At 40.8% G+C, this 19,864-nt stretch overlaps 1 protein-coding gene across 1 annotated transcript in view; it reads right to left on the minus strand.

Moving 5' to 3' along the window:
• Positions 1–15,862, minus strand: part of ATP13A5 (ATPase 13A5) — a 115,645-nt gene extending 99,783 nt beyond the window's left edge. Inside the window, exon 1 of the mRNA XM_033213064.1 lies at positions 15,682–15,862. Within this exon, the coding sequence (XP_033068955.1) occupies positions 15,682–15,744 (63 nt within the window). The 5' untranslated portion in view covers positions 15,745–15,862. The remainder of the gene's footprint in view (positions 1–15,681) is intronic.
• Positions 15,863–19,864: the final 4,002 nt, after the last annotated feature.

Genomic DNA, 19,864 nt, shown 5'->3' on the forward strand with positions numbered 1-19,864 from the left:
CAAAAATTCATCTGAGATGGCACAAATATGTAAATGTGACAACTGAAACAATAAATCTGAAAGAAACCATAGGATGAATTATTTTATGAACCTCAAGTAGGCAAATGTTTCTTAAACAGAAAAAAAAAAAAGAAAGCAAATGTATTTGACTTTGTTAAAATTAAAACCTTCTGGCTGGGCTCAGTGGCTTACACCTGTAATCCTAGCGCTTTGGGAAGCTGAGGCTGGAGGATTGCTTGGGTCCAGGAGTTCAAGACCAGTCTGAGCAACATAGAAAGACGCTGTCTCTACATTTTTTTTTTTTTTTTAATTAGCCAGCAATGGTGGTGCACACCTGTTGTTCCAGTTCCTCAGGAGGCAGAAGTGGGAGGGTCACTTGAGCCCAGGAGTTCAGGGCTTTGGTGAGCCATGATTGCGCCACTTCCACTCAGCCTGGGCAACAGTGAGACCCTGTGTCTACTGTCTCTAAGTTTTCTAAAAATATATAGAAATGAATTTTAAAAATAAAGAAAATTAAAAGGTTCGGCCAGGCGCAGTGGCTCAAGCCTGTAATCCCAGCACTTTGGGAGGCCGAGACAGGCGGATCACGAGGTCAGGAGATCGAGACCATCCTGGCTAACACGGTGAAACCCCGTCTCTACTAAAAAAAAAATACAAAAAACTAGCCGGGCGAGGTGGCGAGCGCCTGTAGTCCCAGCTACTCGGGAGGCTGAGGCAGGAGAATGGCGTGAACCCGGGAGGCGGAGCTTGCAGTGAGCTGAGATCCGGCCACTGCACTTCAGCCCAGGCGACAGAGTGAGACTCCATCTCAAAAAAAAAAAAAAAAAAAAAGGTTCGGTTGATTAAAATGTCTCTGAAGAGGCCAGGCATGGTGGCTCACACCGGCACTTTGGGAGGCCAAGATGGGAGGATCATTTGAGCCCAGGAGTTCAAGATTAACTTGGGCAACATAGTGAGACCACATCTCGACAAAAATTAAAAATGAAAAAATTAGCCAGGCAGTGACACACACCTGTAGTCCCAGCTATTCACAAGGCTGAGGCAGGAGGATACCCAGAGCCCAGGAGTTCAAGATTGTAGTGAGTTGTGTCACTGCTCTCCAGACTGGGTGACAGAACAAGACTTGTCTCCTCCCACAAAGAAAAAGTCTCTGGAGAAGATAGATAGATAGATAGATAGATAGACAGACAGACAGATGGGTGTAGATATAGATAATGTCTATATCTATATATGAAAAGGACTCATATTTAAGATAAATAAAAACCTATTACAAATCAATTAAAAATAAATATATAATAAAAATGGGCAAATGACTTGAATAGACACCTTACACAAGAGAATTTCCAAAGAGATTATAATATTCAACAACCTGCTCAGTATCATAAATCATTAGGAAATACAAAATAAAGCTACAGTGATATGTCACAGTCTAGAATAGCTAAAATAATCCTAAAATGAAACAAAGTTGGAAGATTTACACAACTATATTTGAGAACTTACTCTGAAGTTGCACAATGACACAATGATATAACCACAGAATAGCTAAAATTAGAAAGACTGAACATATAAAGTGTTGGTAAAGATAGGAAGCAGCTGAACTGTCATATGTTGAGAGTGTGAACTGGGTATATACATTTTTAAAAACTGTGTTGTTAATGATATGACTATGAGTGAATAACCCCACTCTTAGATTTTTGCACAACAGAAATGAATGTATATGTCCCCCAAAATATTTGTAACAAGAAGATTCAGATATACTTTATGCATAAGAGCACGGAACTGGAAACAATCTGAAGGCCCACAAACACGAGAAAGATAAATAATTTTGTGTTTTCATACAATGTAATACATAATACAACGCAATAAAACATAATGAACCTCTGATGCACACATCAGCATGGATGAATTTCAGAGATATTGAGCAAATGGAGTACCATAAAGCAATACTATTCTATTCTATTCATATAAAGTTCAAAAATGAGCAAAACTGATTAAGGATAGAAGTAATTGAACTGTACACTTAAGATCTCTGTACTTTGACACCACTTTACTTACATGTGTCAGCAGAGGGTTAAAAAAGAAAGAAAAAGTGAGGTGAGTTTATTACTCTGTTCCAAGCAGACAGAAAGTACTTTAATTACTTTAATTGGGATAGACTGGGAAAGAGAAAACAGCAGCACAATTTGAGAAATTAATGAAAGAAGAAAGGGCCAAAGAAGAAATTTATATGGGAAATAGAGGGTTTGTTGACCTGGGATGACAGTAACCACCTCCTGGTGTGGATGATTGGTAAGAGCTGACTTTCAATGAAGCAAAAGTAAAATCAGATCCCTAATAAAGAATATAGGTGAAGAATAGGTGAGGAGGTTTCTGTGAAAGATACTGCATATGACTGGGGATACCTCAATATCAAAATGTCAGTAGAATTTTTTCTCTTTCAGTTAGCAAGAAGATAAAAACACAGAAAGGAGAGACAGAGGAGGAAGAAAAAAAAAAAGAAAGAAATAACCCAAATTTACATTCCCACCAGTACAGTCACTATGGAGAACAGTACGGAGGTTCCTTAAAAAACTGAAAATAGAAATAACATATGATCCAGCAATCTCACTGTTGGATATATATCCAAAAGAAAGGAAATAAATATATTGAAGAGATATCTTCACTCCTATGTTTATTATAGTCCTATTCACAGTAGCCAAAATATGGAATCAACTTGTGTCCATCAATGGATGAGTAGATAAAGAAATGTATATGTTACATATACACAATGGAGTATTATCCAGCCTTTACATGTGATATTTCGATACAAGCATACAATGTGCAATGATCAAATCTTGGTAATTGGGATATCCATCCCCTCAAGCATTTATCATTTCTTTGTGTTAGAAACACTCCAATTTCATTCTTTTTGTTATTTTGAACTCTTAACCATCCTCTTTTCATCTCCCTTCTGCCTCCTACCCTTCCCAGCTTCTGGTAACTGACAGTCTACTCTCTATCTCCATGAATTCAATTTTTTTCTAGCTTCCATGTATTAGTGAGAACATGCAGTATTTGTCTTTCTATGCCTGACATATTTCACTCAACATAATATCCTCCAGTTCTAGCCATGTTTTTGCAAATGACAGGATTTCATTCTTTCATTTTAAAAATCTTATATCATAAAAAAGAAAAAAGAGAAGGAAAGAAGAAAGAAAGAAGCTTGTAAATGTCAGAGTAACTTTCTGGAATGTGTGGTTCCTTGAACAAAAATGAATAGAAACAATGATTTTGCTTCTTTGATAAATTGGCCTCATAGACCTTGGTAAAACTCCTTTCTAGATCATTTCTCAGTTTTCCCAGAGGTATGTGGCTGGGTATGGGACTTGAGATTTTTGAGGAATCACTGCTTTATCTGGTATTCTTTTAATCAAATACTTTCAATCAGCTTGTTAATGTTTGTGTGATTAGAGTTTATTACAGTGTATTAGTCCATTCTCACACTGCTATAAAGACATTACCTGTGACTGGGTAATTTATAAAGGAAAGAGGTTTAATTTACTCACAGTTCCACATGGGTTGGGGAGGCCTCAGGAAACTTACAATCATGGTAGAGGGGGAAGCAGGGCATGTCTTACATGGCAGCAGGTGAGAGAAAGAGCAAAGAGGGAAGTGCCAGACACCAAACAACCAGATCTCGTGAGCACTCACCCACTATCATAAGAACAGCATGGGAGAAACCACCCCCATGATCCAATCACCTCCCACCCAGTCCCTCCCTTGACATGTGGGGATTACAATTCGAGATCAGATTTGGGTGGGGACACAGCCAAACTATGTCATACAGTATATGCTTTCATTTTGACCAACTAATCAAAAGGAAAATTAGATTGTATAAATGATTATTCTTCTGATGTAGTCAGAGCCACTCAGATTTTTTCTGAGTATTTACACACCCCCAGTAAAATCCACTAAGAAATGCAGGGTAGAGGAGAGAGCCAGGAGCAATGTCTGTACCATAAAAGGAAAATAAACAGTATCCAGAGGTGTTGTTAATGTAAAGATACTGGAAATAGGATGAAAGTGTCTGAAGCTCAAACCCATTATACATGGTTCCTTGTGAGTTTTGCCACTTATTACCTGTGAGCTCAGGATTTAATTTCTCTAAGTCTCAGTTTCCATCTCTGTACTTAGAGGAATATTAATAGCATACACATGGAAAAGCAGTGAGGCTTAAAGAGAGGTGTAAGGTGTTGAGAGAAAAAGCAGCTCAGTCAATGATAACAGGTGATTTTTATAATAGGTTCAGTCACAGGAGGAAAGAGATGACTATTTCAGCTTTTAGTTGCAATATAGTGGATCAAGACTGGTAATAGAAACAGCCTGTGTTCCATGAGGCCAGGAACCCAGATCTGCCACCTATTAGCTGAGTTGAATAGCACAGAAATTGTGCCCATCTTCACACAGACTTGATTTGTGTTCTGTCTAAGCAGTGGTGTTCCTTCACATTTTTGTTTCCTATAGAATTCTGAAAGAGGTACCACAGCCTGAAAAGTCTTTTTCTAGGCCCAGAATACAAAGGAAGCAATCTGGATTAGGAAAAACCGTGAAATATGTGTGCGCTTTTTCACAGAGGTTATTGTTGTAAATCGCAACTTAGAGCCAGACTTTCCTTCCAGGTCTGACACCAGAACCTCTTTTCTTTATACCCCACTCCACTGCCTTCTAGAAGCTCTTGCTTCTGTCCTTTGCTCCACTATTTACCAGCTGTGATTTAAACTTGCTAAACTTCAGATTTTTCATGGGAAAATGTGGCTGCTTGTAAAATGCATCAGAAGTAGTTTGGTGTTGCAGTTAAAAGCTGAGGATACAGCATGGGAAAACCAAGTTCAAATCATACCTCCACTATGTAACCACATACAAGACTTTGGCAACCGACTTTACTTCTGCTGCCTCAATTTCCTCCTCCACAGATGAGAATAATAATAGTCACTATTGTCTAGGGTTATTGTTAGAAACTAATAAGATAATGCATGCAATGCATTTAGCACAGTTCCTGAAACATTTTGAGCACTTAATATGTGTTAAAAATTATCTTGTGTAACAAACAACTCGATAAAATTTCAGTAATAAAAGTGGCTAATCCCAATGGAGTCATTGTAAAATAGTTTGACCACAAGCAATATGCAAAACTAAACACTATCTGTGAACACCATGGTAAGGAACATGGCTGTGTTCTGGTCAAGGATAGGCCAAGGTAGGATGTTTACATCCTGCGTGACTCAGTGAGTTTGTAGTGCAGGTGTGTAACTTCACTTGTTATCAGAGCCATGTGGCCATAACATGGGAAGGCCATCCCTTGGCCCTATACCATTATTGTCTGTAAAAGGTATAATTGCCTTGCTGACACTATACAGATGCGCTCGTGCCCAGAGAAAGAGAGAGAGCCAGAGCTGTCCGTTTTTGCAGACGGACAGAAGGGAGCCAGCCAGGACACAGCTCAGCCTGCTTATGCTGAGAAAGAGTTAAGCTGCTGACCCTCAAGGGAGAGCCAGTCACGCAGCTGCGTGTGGGAGCCACTGGACTAAGGAGCCAATACAGAGCAGTGTAAGAGAGCTGCTGGTGAGAGGGCTGCTGAATAAAGCCTTATTTCACCTACCTACAGCCCCCGAGTGCTCTTTCAGCTATCTGCCATTTATCCACCCACTCCCTTCACACCTCAGCATGGGCTGGAACCTGACCCCAAACATGACAACCATAGTTGAATTCCTCAAAGTGATTGATCCAATGGCTTCCATGGAGCTTTTGCTTTTCCCAAAGAGCACAAGTGGTCAAAACTGAAGTCAGAATAAAGCTAAAAAGAAAACTGCTCACTTTTGCAGTATGTGAAACTCGAGAGAAGGGCTTGAGGGTAAACAGCAAATTGACTCAGGTTAGATGCAGTAACTATATATGCAAGTGCACACACACACACACACACGCACCAGCGCAATCATTCTTCACTCATACAGGAGGAAAAAAATTAATTAACATAATAGAGCACCTTACCTTTGATGTTTGTATAATGTGACCTTGTATATGTTACTTAACTGAGCCTCCATTTACTCAATTGTAAAATGGATATGAGTCGCTACCTCATATAAGTTAAATGAGAACATACATTAAGTACAGCATATAAAAGGCACTTTTTAAACTGTATTTTTAATTTTCTTTATAGGTAGCTGTTTCACTTACCATCAGAGGTGGAACTAAGATTGGCCGAATTCCTCAGGAAGAGAGAATTATAGGGTGCAGCGTCCTCTAAACATGGTTTCTTCCCCAAATTCTCTTTTGGTGGGATTCTCTTTGTCTTGTAGAAGCAATGCCTGGGCTCTCTTCCTACCTTTTAACTGAATTTTCATTGTACCCAGAGTACTAGCATTAATGCAAAACTGGTATTCTGAACAAGGTTGTCTTTGTTTTTTTGTAAATTCTTTTATTCTTACATTCACTGTTCATGTGTTTAGCCATCTACAATATCTGTTGAGCACCCACTACGCATAAGCAAAGCAGTGTGCAATCCAGAGTCTTTGGAATGGGTATTTTGGGTTATAGCTCCTAATACACTCACTTAAACCAAGATTCTTACAGCACAAAGTTACTAATCTATTTACTCACCCAAGACATCACATAAACAACTCCCACTATAATGATTCCATTCTGCAAATGGCAATGCCAGTATTTGCTTATTTGTTCTGCTGAGATGTGTTAAGCGTTTCCATGGACAAGAATATTACAACAGCCTTAGAGCAAGGTAGATTTTTCTGTGTAGGTCTAAGCTTCTAGATGCTTGAATCATAGTCAAGGAGACTACAGTTCAATGTCTTTTCCTATTATATTTCAATGTCCTTTCAATGCCCATTCCTTTCCAATGTCCTGTGTACATTATATTTCAATGTCCTTCCTGTGGACACTATTTCAATGTCCTTCCGCTGGCTAGAATTCATCATGTTTTATCTGCTTGTGTTTTTTAAGCAACAATCACAGCACCGAGTTTCTATTCCTCATTAACAATCTGCCCTTTGTTGTCTATCTGGACTTGCCCAAAGGGGTTCCTTTACATGTTATAGATGGAGGACATTCTCAAAACTCTGTTTCTGATCTCTACCTCAAGGTTCTTCTCTTTAATGTTCAGATAATATTGTCCTCAGTTCATTGATCATGTTAGTATGGTCGTTTTTCTTCAATCTCCTATTACTATTTGGTTTGCCCATGTGTAGTAATTTGAATTAGTTGCAACCAATGACCAAGCATTGCTAATCATAGTTTCATATTATGCCCTGCATTCATGCCATGGAGTGCCCTTTGTGTAGCGATGTCTTTTTTTTTTTTTTTTGAGACAGAGTCTCACTCTGTCACCTAGGCACCTGCCACTGCAAGCTCCACCTCCCGGGTTCACGCCATTCTCCTGCCTCAGCCTCCCGAGTAGCTGGGACTACAGGCACCTGCCACCACACCCGGCTACTTTTTGTATTATTTTTAGTAGAGACGGGGTTTCAATGTGTCAGCCAAGATGGTCTCAATCTCCTGACCTTGTGATCCGCCCGCCTCAGCCTCCCAAAGTGCTGGGATTACAGGCGTGAGCCACTATGCCCAGCCAAGATATGATGTCTTGGATCCCTTTTACTGTTATCTATATTTGACAAGAACTAATTGAGTCTATTCGACAATAAGATCCTTCTGAGTACTTAGGTGTTATTTAATTATCACAACAACCCTATGAAATAGGCATTATTATTTCCTAAAATAAGTATTAATATTCATAAATTAGTTGTAGAACAAAGAAACAGTCTTGGAAATGTATGTTCAAAATAAATACTAAATCATTCAGTCTGCAGTAAGATAAACCTTTCACTATCTAGCAGTGTGATTTGAAACCCAACACAGAGGAACATATCCCACTGTTGGCTACAAGTATTCCCATAATTTCAGCCGGCATTACTATTACAAGAGTGCCAACATATAGTCCTCCTGCAAGTGAAAGCGCAACTAAGGACCTTTGTTTGGTGAGGCCAACAGCAGAGAGCAGCGAGTGTGGATCAAAAGCTAATAAGATGCCTGGCCTGATTAGCAAGAACAATTTCTGAAAACAGAATTTGCCCTAGATCAAGGGCATGGGACAACATGGCAAGTTCGGTTAAAAGTCATTTGTAAAATAAGAGCATTGTTAACCAGGGAGGGAGTCTCAGAGATTACTTGGTTCAAATTTCTCTCTAGGAAAAAACAGCTATACAGCGTTCTTCGCAGATGAGCACCTGCGTCTGCTTAAGAGGGGTCTTTCGTTGCCTTACAGGGCTGCATACTCTCTTGTTGGAGAGCTGTGGTGGTGTATTAGTTTTCCGTTGCTGCAGAGCAAACTCAGTCTTAATGTAACAGATTTATTATCTCACAGTTTTTACGGGTTGGGTATTCAGTTAGCTGGGTCCTATGCTGAGCGTCTTACAAGACTAAAATCAAGGCATCACCTGAGCTGTGCTCTTTCTGGAGCTAAGAGACCTCTTCACACTCACATGGTTGTTGGCAGAATTCACTTCCTTGCAGCCTTGAGATGGAGGTTCCCATTCTCTTGCTGGTAGTCAGCTGGAAGCGACTCTCAGTCTTAGCAGCCACTCCTTACCACACAGCATCTTCCATCTTCAAAAACGCAACATAGAACCTCCCTTGCATCAGACCTATCTCGTGCTTTAACTATCCCTGACTTCCTGAAGTCCCAGTCTCTTTTAATGATTCACCTGATTAGGTCAGGCGTACCCAATCTCCATTTTTATTAACTCAGTTAAGTTCATGTGGATTACACCTGTGAAGTCCCTTTTTCCATAGAACATAATATAGTAACAGAAGTCCTAGCTTCTCATATTTACAGGTTCTGCCCACACTGAGCTAGAGGGGATTATACAAACAGAACGGTGATCACAGGGGTGTCATGTTATGTTTCTGCCACCACAGATGATTAGGAAGTTCTGGCAGGTGTGGTGGCTCACACCTGTAATCAGCACTTTGGGAGGCCGAGGCGGGCAGATCACGAGGGCAGGGGATTGAGATCAGCCTGGCCAACATGGTGGAACCCTGTCTCTACTAGAAATACAAAAATTAGCTGGGTGTGGTGGCAGGCACCTGTAATCCCAACTACCCAGTAGACTGAGGAAGGAAAATCGCTTGAACCCGGGAGGCAGATGTTGCAGTGAGTTGAGATCGCGCCACTTCACTCCAGCCTGGGCAACAGAGCAATACTCCATCTCAAAAAAAAAAAAAAAAAAAAAAGGAAGTTCTGCCATAAGGAGAATAAATATGGCTGGAATCTACCAACGCCTACTTTTGTTCTCCACATCAGCCTGTCAACTCTTGGAAGACAAACATTATGACGGTTCTTTGGGAAACTGTTTCTAAATTCTTTTAAACACTTCTTACTTGTGACATGCAGATATTCCTCCAAATACACTCACTTCTTGAAATTTCTAAGTATGAGTTTTAGAATAAAAAAAGTTTTAAATATAACTTCCTAGATTTTTCCTAATAAAATACAGATTATGGCAGAACTTTATTTCTTCTATTCTGCAGAACAGGTTCTATTAAAGCATTCCAGGACTAATTTTTTATAGCTACATCACATTGGCAAATAAAATTCAGCACATTGAATAAAGCACTTCAATTACTTTCTCATGTACAACTACCAAACCCAAGTCACTCATACCCTCACCTTGTATTTTGAAAATAACTTAAAACAAAAACTCAATAATGTGGTCTGTTACATTGCATCTTGCCAATGTCTCACCTACAATCCAGCCTAGAGAAATGTTTGAATCTTGATTCTGTCACCTATATTGTTGTTCTTCCCTCATAGCTAGGTGTCAGTTGAAGATCGATAAGCTTACCTTTACCTCATTCAACCTAATAATATACATGTTGACTGAAAACAGGAGACAGCCAACAGGGCTGACTTTCAGTTTCAATTTTTTCTTTTCAGTTTTAATCCTTCGAGTGGTTTTTTTGGGGGTAAGTTCTATTATTGGAGGATGACCTTGTGTATGTAAGATACATTACATTGCACATATAAAATAATCTACATGTTCAAAATTCCTGATTTTTCTTTTTCTTCTTTTTTTGAGATAGAGTCTCACTCTATTGCCCAGGCTGGAGTGCAATGGCGTGATCTCGGCTCACGGCAACCTCTGCCTCCTGGGTTCAAGCGATTCTTCTGCCTCAGTCTCCCAAGTAGCTGGGATTACAGGCACCTGCCACCATGGCCAGCTAATTTTTTTTTTTTTAGTACAGATGGGGTTTTGTCATGTTGGCCAGCCTGGTCTCAAACTCCTGACCTAAGGTGATCCACCTGCCTCGGCCTCTCAAAGTGCTGGGATTCCAGGCATGAGCCACCACACCCAGCCAAATCTTGATTTTTTTTAAACAACTCATTACATATTATTTGTTTTCTCAATGATAACCTCAAACAATGATCATTCTTTACATTTTAACCAGAAAAAAAAGGAAATATCCTCAACACCAATCTCACTTAATGTATGTATTCCTGCATTTTCTAATTATTTTTGTACTTTGTAACTCTTGATTCCTTGTACATAAATGAACCACTTATTTTTCATAGCACTTTCCATATCTCGCATGTGACCCGCACAAAATTTGAGTCAGGAGAGCTAGTGGTATTGTTCTTAGCTAAAGAGCCAAGGCCAAAGAGGTGTCCACAACCACATGGCTAGCAGCAGAGCCTTGACTAAAACCCAGGTTTGCTATCTCAGAGTCCAGGGCTCCTCCACTGTTCAGCAGAAGAAAATTACTTCGAAGCAAAATGCACCTTTGTCAGTTCTGTTTTGTCCACACAAAGCAGCCATTTTGCCTTCTGGGGCTGCTCTGATTTGTAATTTTGACATTTTGTTGGTGGGTGTCTGTACAGAAGAGGAACACAGATGGAACTGTTGGGCTTTGCAACTGGTATGAATCAAGCAGCACTTGTGGCTCCAGTGGGGTCAGAATCAAAGTCGTCTTCAGAAGGCAAATGCAGCCTGTGGTCAGAGGAGCTGCTGAAACAGAGGCTGATATGCACACAGTGTGCTTCCAGACAAACCAGGCTGATGAGAGCCGTCATGATGATTTTTCCTACCAGCAGGGTATAATGATAAAATAATACCTATCAGTCATTGAGAACATTCCAACCTTCCTATGGAGGTTCCATGAGACAATGGTCAGGAGATAATCTGTGCATGTATTTGCACACACACACACACACAGAAAGATTCCATGGATGCATAAGTGTGGGAAATGTGGTGCACTGTGGCTGGGTGAGGTGGCTCACGCCTATAATCCCATTAGGAGGTTGAGGCAGGAAGATCACTTGAGCCTAGGAGTTTGAGACCAGCCTGGAAAACATAGGGAGACCTCATCTCTACTGAAATTTTTAAAAAATTAGCCAGCTGGTATAGCACATGCCTGTGGTGCCAGCTATATGGGAGGCTGAGGCAGGAGGATTGCTTGTGCCTGGGAGATTGAGGCTGCAGTGAGCTATGATCACACCTCTGCACTCCAGCCTGTGTGGCAGAGCAAGACCCTGACACACACACACACACACTATATATATATACACACACACTATATATATATACACACACTATATATATATATACACACACACACATACACACACACACACATATAGTGCTATACAGTGCACTGTAATGCTCCTTAAGAGATCACAGAAAACCATAATATTGATACGGTTTGAATGTGTCCTCCAAGGTTCTTGTGCTGGGAGGTGGGGCGAATAAGAGGTGATTAGATCACAAGGCTCTGCCCTTGTGAACATTATTTTCACCCTAGTGGGTTAGTTACTGCAAAGTGGGCTCATTAAAAAGGCAAGTTGGGCCCCCTCTTACTCTCCTGCTCTCTCGTGCTCTCTTGCCCTTTTACCTTCCACCATGGGATGACTCAGCAAGAAGGCCCCCACCAGGCATGGCCCCTCAGCCTTGAACTTCCCGCCTCCAGAACCATAACAAATAAACTTATTTTCTTTGTAAATCACCCAGTCTGTGGTCTTCTGTTACAGCAACACAAAGCAGACCAAAACAAATATACTCAAGATTTGAGAAGCCTTGCTGTTATTTGCGTAACCGTTTCACACAGTATTTCTCAAACCTAATGGGGAAGGAAAACAGGGAAACTTCTTATATAATACGTACTGCAGAAGATATGTTTAGAAAAGCTGTATTACCTCATTTAATCTTCACCACAATCCCAAATGGTAGGTATTAGAGAGGTCAAATAACTTGCCTAACAGAACTAGAATTCAACTCAGGTCAGCCTGAAGCCAAATCCCATTCTATTAAGTATGGAGCTATATAACCTGAAGGCTTCAGATTTATTTAGGGTCTTGTGTTGTGAAGGCTCCTGCGGGCTCTTAGAGAAGCCAAGGGTCCTGAGACCACTAGAGAAGACAAGAAAAGTAGACTGCAAATGGAGAGGCTGAGGGAATCACCCGGGCAGGGCAGAGTTTGAGGAAAAAGGCAGGTGAAGAAAAGGAGCCTATTATAGCTGGATAGTCATGAGGAGGGTAGGGAGCAGATGGGAGTAGGCTGGAAAAAAAAGACCTGTAGAGTGAGAATATTGATTACAGGGCTGTTGTAAGGTTTTGGGTAAAATGAAAACCTGTGTGGCAAGCACCTAGCACTGCACCGTAGCTGGGACAGTAAGCACTAGCAGGATAAGAACAGGAGATGGGAATGGAAACAGGGTTCAACTCCAGAGGCCAGTGCAAAGCTTTATATCCATGCTGAGCTCAGCAGAATCACCCAAGACGGTGCTTGCATAATCTCACAGCATCGCCCCTCCATCCACTTAGGCTCTCCATGGGCGTTTCATTGAAGGAGTTCATTATTTGCCTCCACTGTCTCTAATGTTTACCACAATGACTCTCACGATTACAACTGCTTATACACTTGAAATACTGAGCACAAGCAGAAGTTAGACTGGGCCAAAGGGAATCTTCCTCGAAGAAAGAGCAAGCGGGGTGAGGCTGTCAACATGTGACAGCCCCCACGGCTGGGACTAAACTGTGCCCAGTAGTTTGACCTACTGATTGTTTTCAAAAGATGAATTTGCTTTCAAAATTTATCATCAGGCTATCTCACATAAAAAGTCAGATTTCTGGCCTCCCTTTATTTATTTATTTTTTACATTTTAGCTTTAAAAACATCTATTTCTAGAGTCTGGGAAGTCCAAGATCAAGGTGCTGGCAGATCCAGTGTCTGGTGAGGACCCTCCTTCTGCTGCACAGACGGCCATCTTTTCTATGTGCCCTCACATGGTAGAAGGGACAAGGGAGATCTCTAGGGTCTCTTTTTGTTTATTTATAACAGAAACGGGCTCTTTCTATGTTAACCAGGCTGGTCTCGAACTTCCAGCCTCAAGAGATCCTCCCACCTGAGCCTCCCAAAGTGCTGGGATTACAGGCATGAGCCACTGTGCCTGGCCAGGGGTCTCTTTTCTTTTTTTTAACTTCCAACTTTTCTTTTAAGTTCAGGGGTACATGTGCAGGATGTGCAGGTTTGTTACATAGGTAAAAGTGTGCCGTCGTGGTTTGCTGCACAGATTGACCTATCACCTAGGTGTTAAGCCCAGCATCCATTAGCTGTTCTTCCTGATGCTCTCCCACCTCCCACCTCCCACCTCCACCTCCCACCTTCTGATAGGCCCCAGTGTGTGTTGTTCCCCATCTGGCTTCCTTCTAAAAGACCAGCAATTGCAAGATCAGGACAGCAATTTCCTGGAGCTAAGCCACAGCTTCCACAGTTCAGTCATCCCAGCTCCCTCAGGCTTACCTGAGTCCCTGGATTACCTGATCAACTAGAGTAGGATTTGCATCTGTGCTCTATGCCCCAGAATGCTGAAAAAGAAATCTACAGCCATCTCTCTTTCCCCAGAATGAGTGAAGCTTACTTAACTTACCACTTAACTTACTTAACTCTATTAGGGATTCCTAATAGAGATTTCTGGTGAGCATTTGTAAAAGTGTTTGATCACCTGCAACAATGAAGAAAACTGGGGCACCTGGCTCATTATTTAATCCTGTGATACCAATGTCCTTTCTGTGAGTGAGAGAATTAAAGTATCAGGCTATAAACTTTACAAATACAGCAACTAGTTAGAGAAGAATAAAGAGCCATGTAATTTTTTCCCGCACTCTTATCTACCTGTTGAAAACATCAGAGCTAACAGAATTGTTCAGCGGCGAACACAGGTGAATAGATTTTCGTTCTTTAAAAGCCTTCATTCTGAAGATTTCAAAGTGCTGTGCTATCGTCAAGCTTAGCGTGGTACAATAATGCAAGCCACAAATATGAGCTGCCTTCATAATATTAACTTTCCTAGCAGCCACATTAAAGATGTAAAGAGAAGCAGGTGAAATTTTTACTTAACCTAACGAAAACATTGTCATTTCAATGTGTTCACAATATAAAAATTGTTAATAAGATACTTTACTATTTTTTGACTAAATTCTTCAAAATCTGGTGCCTATTTTACACTTAAAGCATATTTCAGTGTGGACTAGCTACTTTTCTAGTGCTCAGAAACGACATGTAGCCCGTGGCTGCCTTACTGCACAACACAGATGTAGATGAAATCATGTGTCCTCCAATTAGCAAACAAGAACAGGTGGAGGGAGAGCTGTATGGATTTGCCCCAGAACTCACAGGGAACCAGGAGGCCAGCCAGGAAACTGACATCATTCTAATCTACAAACCATGTTCTCCAAGTTTTTTGGGGCCCCCAAATGTGCCCTCACTCTGACCCTTCCCCCGTCTGTCTCTGTCTCCTTTCTTCACTGTCTAACTGGAGCTACCTGTTGTACGGTGAACAGAACAGGACGTGGAGAAGGAGTGGGCTGGATTCCCAGTCTGTCCCTTGCAGGCTAATGACCTTGGGCAAGTTATTTAACCTCCCTGGTCTCAGATTTCTTTTCAATAAAATCGGATTAGTTCTTTCATCACTGAGTTCTGAGGATTATATAAAATCATAAATATAAACACTTCAGCACCAAATAAACACTATAGTTTTCAACTTTTTAATAATTATTTTTAAGTGTGTGTGTGTGTGTTTGATGAAAAGAGCATGGGGAAATAATTGGAGACATGAGAAATTTTTAAAATACGTGTTAAAAATCCCAGGCCACATTCTACTCCTTCTTTAGTGCTTGATGCTTAAAACTTCTCTCCACGCTTATAAAAAGCATGACTTCAGCCCAAAGCCCCCTAAGCCTAGGTTATGCATACATACCCGAAGCATGAGAATAAAAAAGGAGTTATTGTTTTCACTAGAGTTTGTTCAATCACATAGCAGCCCAGATAATAAGGGGGAGACATCCCATTGAGCACCACACGGGGCTCTACAAATACTGTAAATGTCTGAGGAAACATCACAGGTTCATTGCATATGAAGATGGCAAGAATTCTATCATCCAGAGGTCATAAGTTTCTTAGCCCCTGCAGGTTTCCCCACAATAAAATGGTGCTTTGCAGCCCTTAAGGAACCTTACCAGACTGAAACCTTTCAAGGTCTTAAAGCCTGAAGCGCAAATGCTACACTCTATCTTCTAATTTAGCTGCAGTCCCTACTCACAGCATTGAGCACTTCGAGAAGACTAGTAAAATAAAGACTCACCAGTTCATCCTCCTCTCCCTGGTTGAGCAAAGCCCGGTGGTCCTTCTTCCTGTTCTCCTCCATCTAAACTCAGCCAGTGAGGATCTCTCCTGGCTAACTCCTTGGAGAAATGTCAAAATGCCTTGGGCTTCTGTGAACTTGGAATCGTCAAGACTTGTGATTGCTCTTCTCGGGCGCTTTTAAAATCTCTTAACACACTTTGCCTATTAGACTAACAAAGGAAAGAAAGAAAATCTTATCAGGAGCAGGATTGGTCTGTTAATCTGGTTGTTGTGGGGTTTTTCCTAGTGTTTGTTTACTGAGCTAGATATGAGTGCGTCAAGACTTGAGGAATGAAGGAGGAAGAAGTTGGCGAACTAGAAAGACAAATGATTTTGGATGCAATCCATAAATGTCTCCGCCAAGGAATGAAAATAGTCACTTTGCTAAAAACCTAAGACAAAAGGATTAGCCAGTGAGAGATGTATAAAAACCCTGCAGACTTTGAAACTAATGGACATATTGGGGGTGACAATGAGAATTGAAGGAAGGGAGATAGGCTTATGATAGAGAATGTAGGAATCATTTTGGAATTAGAAAAATCTGAGTTCTAATCCCTGCTTTACTGATGACCCTGGACAAATCACTTAAAATCTGAAATTTCGGTTTCTAGTACTTAACAATGTCGATAATAACTATACGGTCACATAAAGGTTTAAGATGATATTCATAAAAGGCCAACGATAGCACCCACCACACTCAGTAGGAGAGAAGTAATCATCATCACAATCATTACACTAACCAAGAAGAAAGAGGCTTTAAAAAGTAAACTATATTAATAACTTGATTCTTTTCATTTTCTCTTTAGAGTTTACAAAAGTTTCCAAATGAGCAAAGTAAGTGGAGGGAAGAGATGCTAGAAAGACTGAGGATTAAGGATATAGCCCAAATTTCAACACCACTGAATTTGATATTTTCTTTAGAAAATAGGTATACCGTGATCCATTCCAGAGTTAGTTAATTTGTTTGTGATGAAAACTTTTGTCATTTTATTGGCTCTTACTGTATCCTTGCACTTTGACTGTGGAAGAAAATGTGCTGTGAATGAAAACTGTTAAAGGATGATACTTGGCTGTTTCTGCTGACTGAAATAGTCATTGATTGCCTTGAGCAGGCACAAGTGTCCAACTTGATGTTCAGGAGAGTTTGGCGTGCTTTCTAACCAGGAGAAAGTGGCTGATGAGAATAAACAGAAAGACAACTGCAGTTCTTCACGTCTGTTTGTTTGAAACACAGTATTGCCCTGTCCCCCAGGCTGGAGTGCAATGGCACAATCTCTGCTCACTGCAACCTCCACTTCCCAGGCTCAAGAGTTTCTCCTGCCTTAGCCTCCCGAGTAGCTGAGATTACAGGCACCTACCAGCAGGCCCAGCTAATTTTTGTACTTTTAGTAGAGATGGGGGGGTTTCATCTTGTTGGCCAGGCTGGTTTAGAACTCCTGACCTCAAATGATCTGCCCACTTCAGCCTCCCAAAGTGCTGAGATTACAGGCGTGAGCCACCACACCCAGCCCGTTGTTGTTTTAGGAATAATTATACCAATTTTAAAAGCATTCCTCGACCTGTCCCGACAGACCCAAACAAAATGTGGTGGTGTTGTCTTCAAAAAAGAGAATTTTTGTGTCATTAACACGATGGAAGAACTTTTTAAAAAACGTAACTGTCAAGTATTCTATTTGCATTTAGGAGACTGTTCATCTATGCTAGATTGTCATTGTCCCTCCTTCTCCCATAAAAGTTTGCTGGGAATCCATGTCATGGCTCGTAGCTGTCCCTCTAACCACACCACGGAAACGCAGGCACCCAATATGAAAAGCAGCCTTTGCTGGGCATCCCTGATACCATTCATGTTTTACTCATAGCTGAGTAATCAACATATCTAGAATTATTTTGCATTGCCTAAGTCATATGTATATAGTGAATGTTATGTAATATACCTGGCAGGTCTGTTTTAATTTAATTGAATAAAGATACAAATACTTTGTAAAAATATTAATAATAACAAGGTGGTCAGGGGAGACACTACAAAGACGTGAGGAGCTAAGGGCACGTGGCTACCTGGGCAAAGAGGGTTCTGAGTAAAAGGAATATCAGGTGTCAGAATCCTGAAGCTGGTGGCCAGGAAGGAAGCCAGAGTGCCTAGGACAGTGTGCACAGCGAACAGAGTCATAGGATCCCAGGAAGCAAAGCGACGTTGTGGACATATTTGGCACTCAGAGAAGATCGTTCTTTACGTCCCCCTTGTCTAAGTGATAAATTTTTTAAGTGTGAGATAGAATTAATAGCAATGGCCAGAAAATAAACATAGACAGTAAAATGGTCTTTTATTGAACTTTGTATATGTAATTATGCCAGTAAAAATGATTTTTAAAAATAAAAAACAAAATAAAGATTACTGTATATAAAGAAGTAATCAATACTTTTCAACTATACTAAGACATTTTTTACTAGAGGAGAAAAATGTATACATTTTAATTAATAGTAACATAGCAACTAATAAATGAATTTTAATGAAATAAAACACAGGGAAAAGGTAAAATTTGGGCAATTATTAAATCATTTCACTCATGGAACATTTTATTTTCTTGACCCATACTTTTTTCAAAAAGTGAACAAAAATTTGAAAAGCAAAATAAATCTCAACTTTAAAGGTATTATTTTTGAGATGGAGTCTTGCTCTTGTTGCCCAGGCTGGAGTGCAATGTCGCGATCTCAGCTCACTGCAACCTCCGACTCCCGGGTTCAAGGGATCTCCTGCCTCAGCCTCCCAAGTATCTGGGATTACAGGCTGCAGCACCATTCCCAGGTAATTTTGTATTTTTAGTAGAGACAGGGTTTCTCCATGTTGATTAGGCTGATCTTGAACTCCTGACCTCAGGTGATCCACCTAGAATAATAATTATTCAAATTCAGAAATATATTTCAAGTACGAACTAAAATGTACACTTACCATAAAAACTGACAACTGAGAATGTGCACTCTGTCTTCCTCTACTTGTGAAGAAGAGCCTTGGAAGAAAAACCTCTAAGACAACCGAACTAAACTGGAGCCAGAAAATGGAAGTCTGAGCAGTGTGGAGAGGGAATTAGATTTTATATTATTGGCAAAAAGCAACCACTGGATGTAACAGTAGTTCTCCAACTTATTCAGCTCTCCTCCATTAAATTCTGCCCATAACTGTGGAAAACTGCCATAGTCAAAACACTATTCTAGGTCCTAAAATGAGGCTCCATAGACAAAGAAGGTACAACCCTTGCCCTTGAGCTCAGTCTACGGGAGCCATGCTCTCAAGTCCAGGTCTTACGTATTCTCTACTTTTCCTCCAGCTGCTCTTCTGTCCCACTTTCACAAAAGAATCTTTGGCAAGCTCATCACTCCTTGCCAGGTTCAGGTGTGGCTTGTTACTGATATATGTAGGTACCACCTATATAGGTGTGACTGCTCTTTGCTTAGCAGGATCCTTTGAGGTGAATTCCTCTGATAGAAACTGTATGATTCAGAATCTGTTGGCAGAAGTTATGATGTCTGAAAGAGATTGATTCTTGGAATACATGCGACTTCTATTAGAAAGCAAGGCAGCCCAGGGACTTCTGATTACAACAGGTGAAGCTAAAGAAAACAATATTCCCTTTTACCCACTCATAGCTGACTCATCAATGAAGAAACGACTCTCCCACTTCTGCTAGTAGTTTACTCGGGATCTCTCAGTTCTACTCTTTTTTTTTTTTTTTTTGAGATGAAGTCTTGTTCTGTCACCCAGGCTGGAGTGCAGTGGGGCAATCTCGGCTCACTACAACCTCTGCCTCCTGGATTCTAGCAATTCTCCTACCTCAGCCTCCCGAGTAGCTGGGATTACAGGCGCCCACCACCACACCTGGCTAATTTGTGTAGTTTTAGTAGAGACTAAAATTAGTTTCACCATGTTGGCCAGGCTGGTCTCAAATTCAGGTGATCCACCCACCTCGGCCTCCCAAAGTGCTGGGATTACAGGCGTAAGTCACCGCACCCAACCTCATTTCTACTCTTATCCTAGGAATGGTTACAGCTACCCTCCACAGTGGCAGAGACACAAGCTTAGGTAGCTCAGCTAGCTCTTCCATGCCCCTCACGGGAGTCAAGAACCAGAACTTGAACTAAACTCTATG

Source organism: Trachypithecus francoisi, unplaced genomic scaffold (genome assembly GCF_009764315.1).
Source record: "Trachypithecus francoisi isolate TF-2019V2 unplaced genomic scaffold, Tfra_2.0 Lachesis_group0, whole genome shotgun sequence".
NCBI lineage: Eukaryota > Metazoa > Chordata > Mammalia > Primates > Cercopithecidae > Trachypithecus > Trachypithecus francoisi.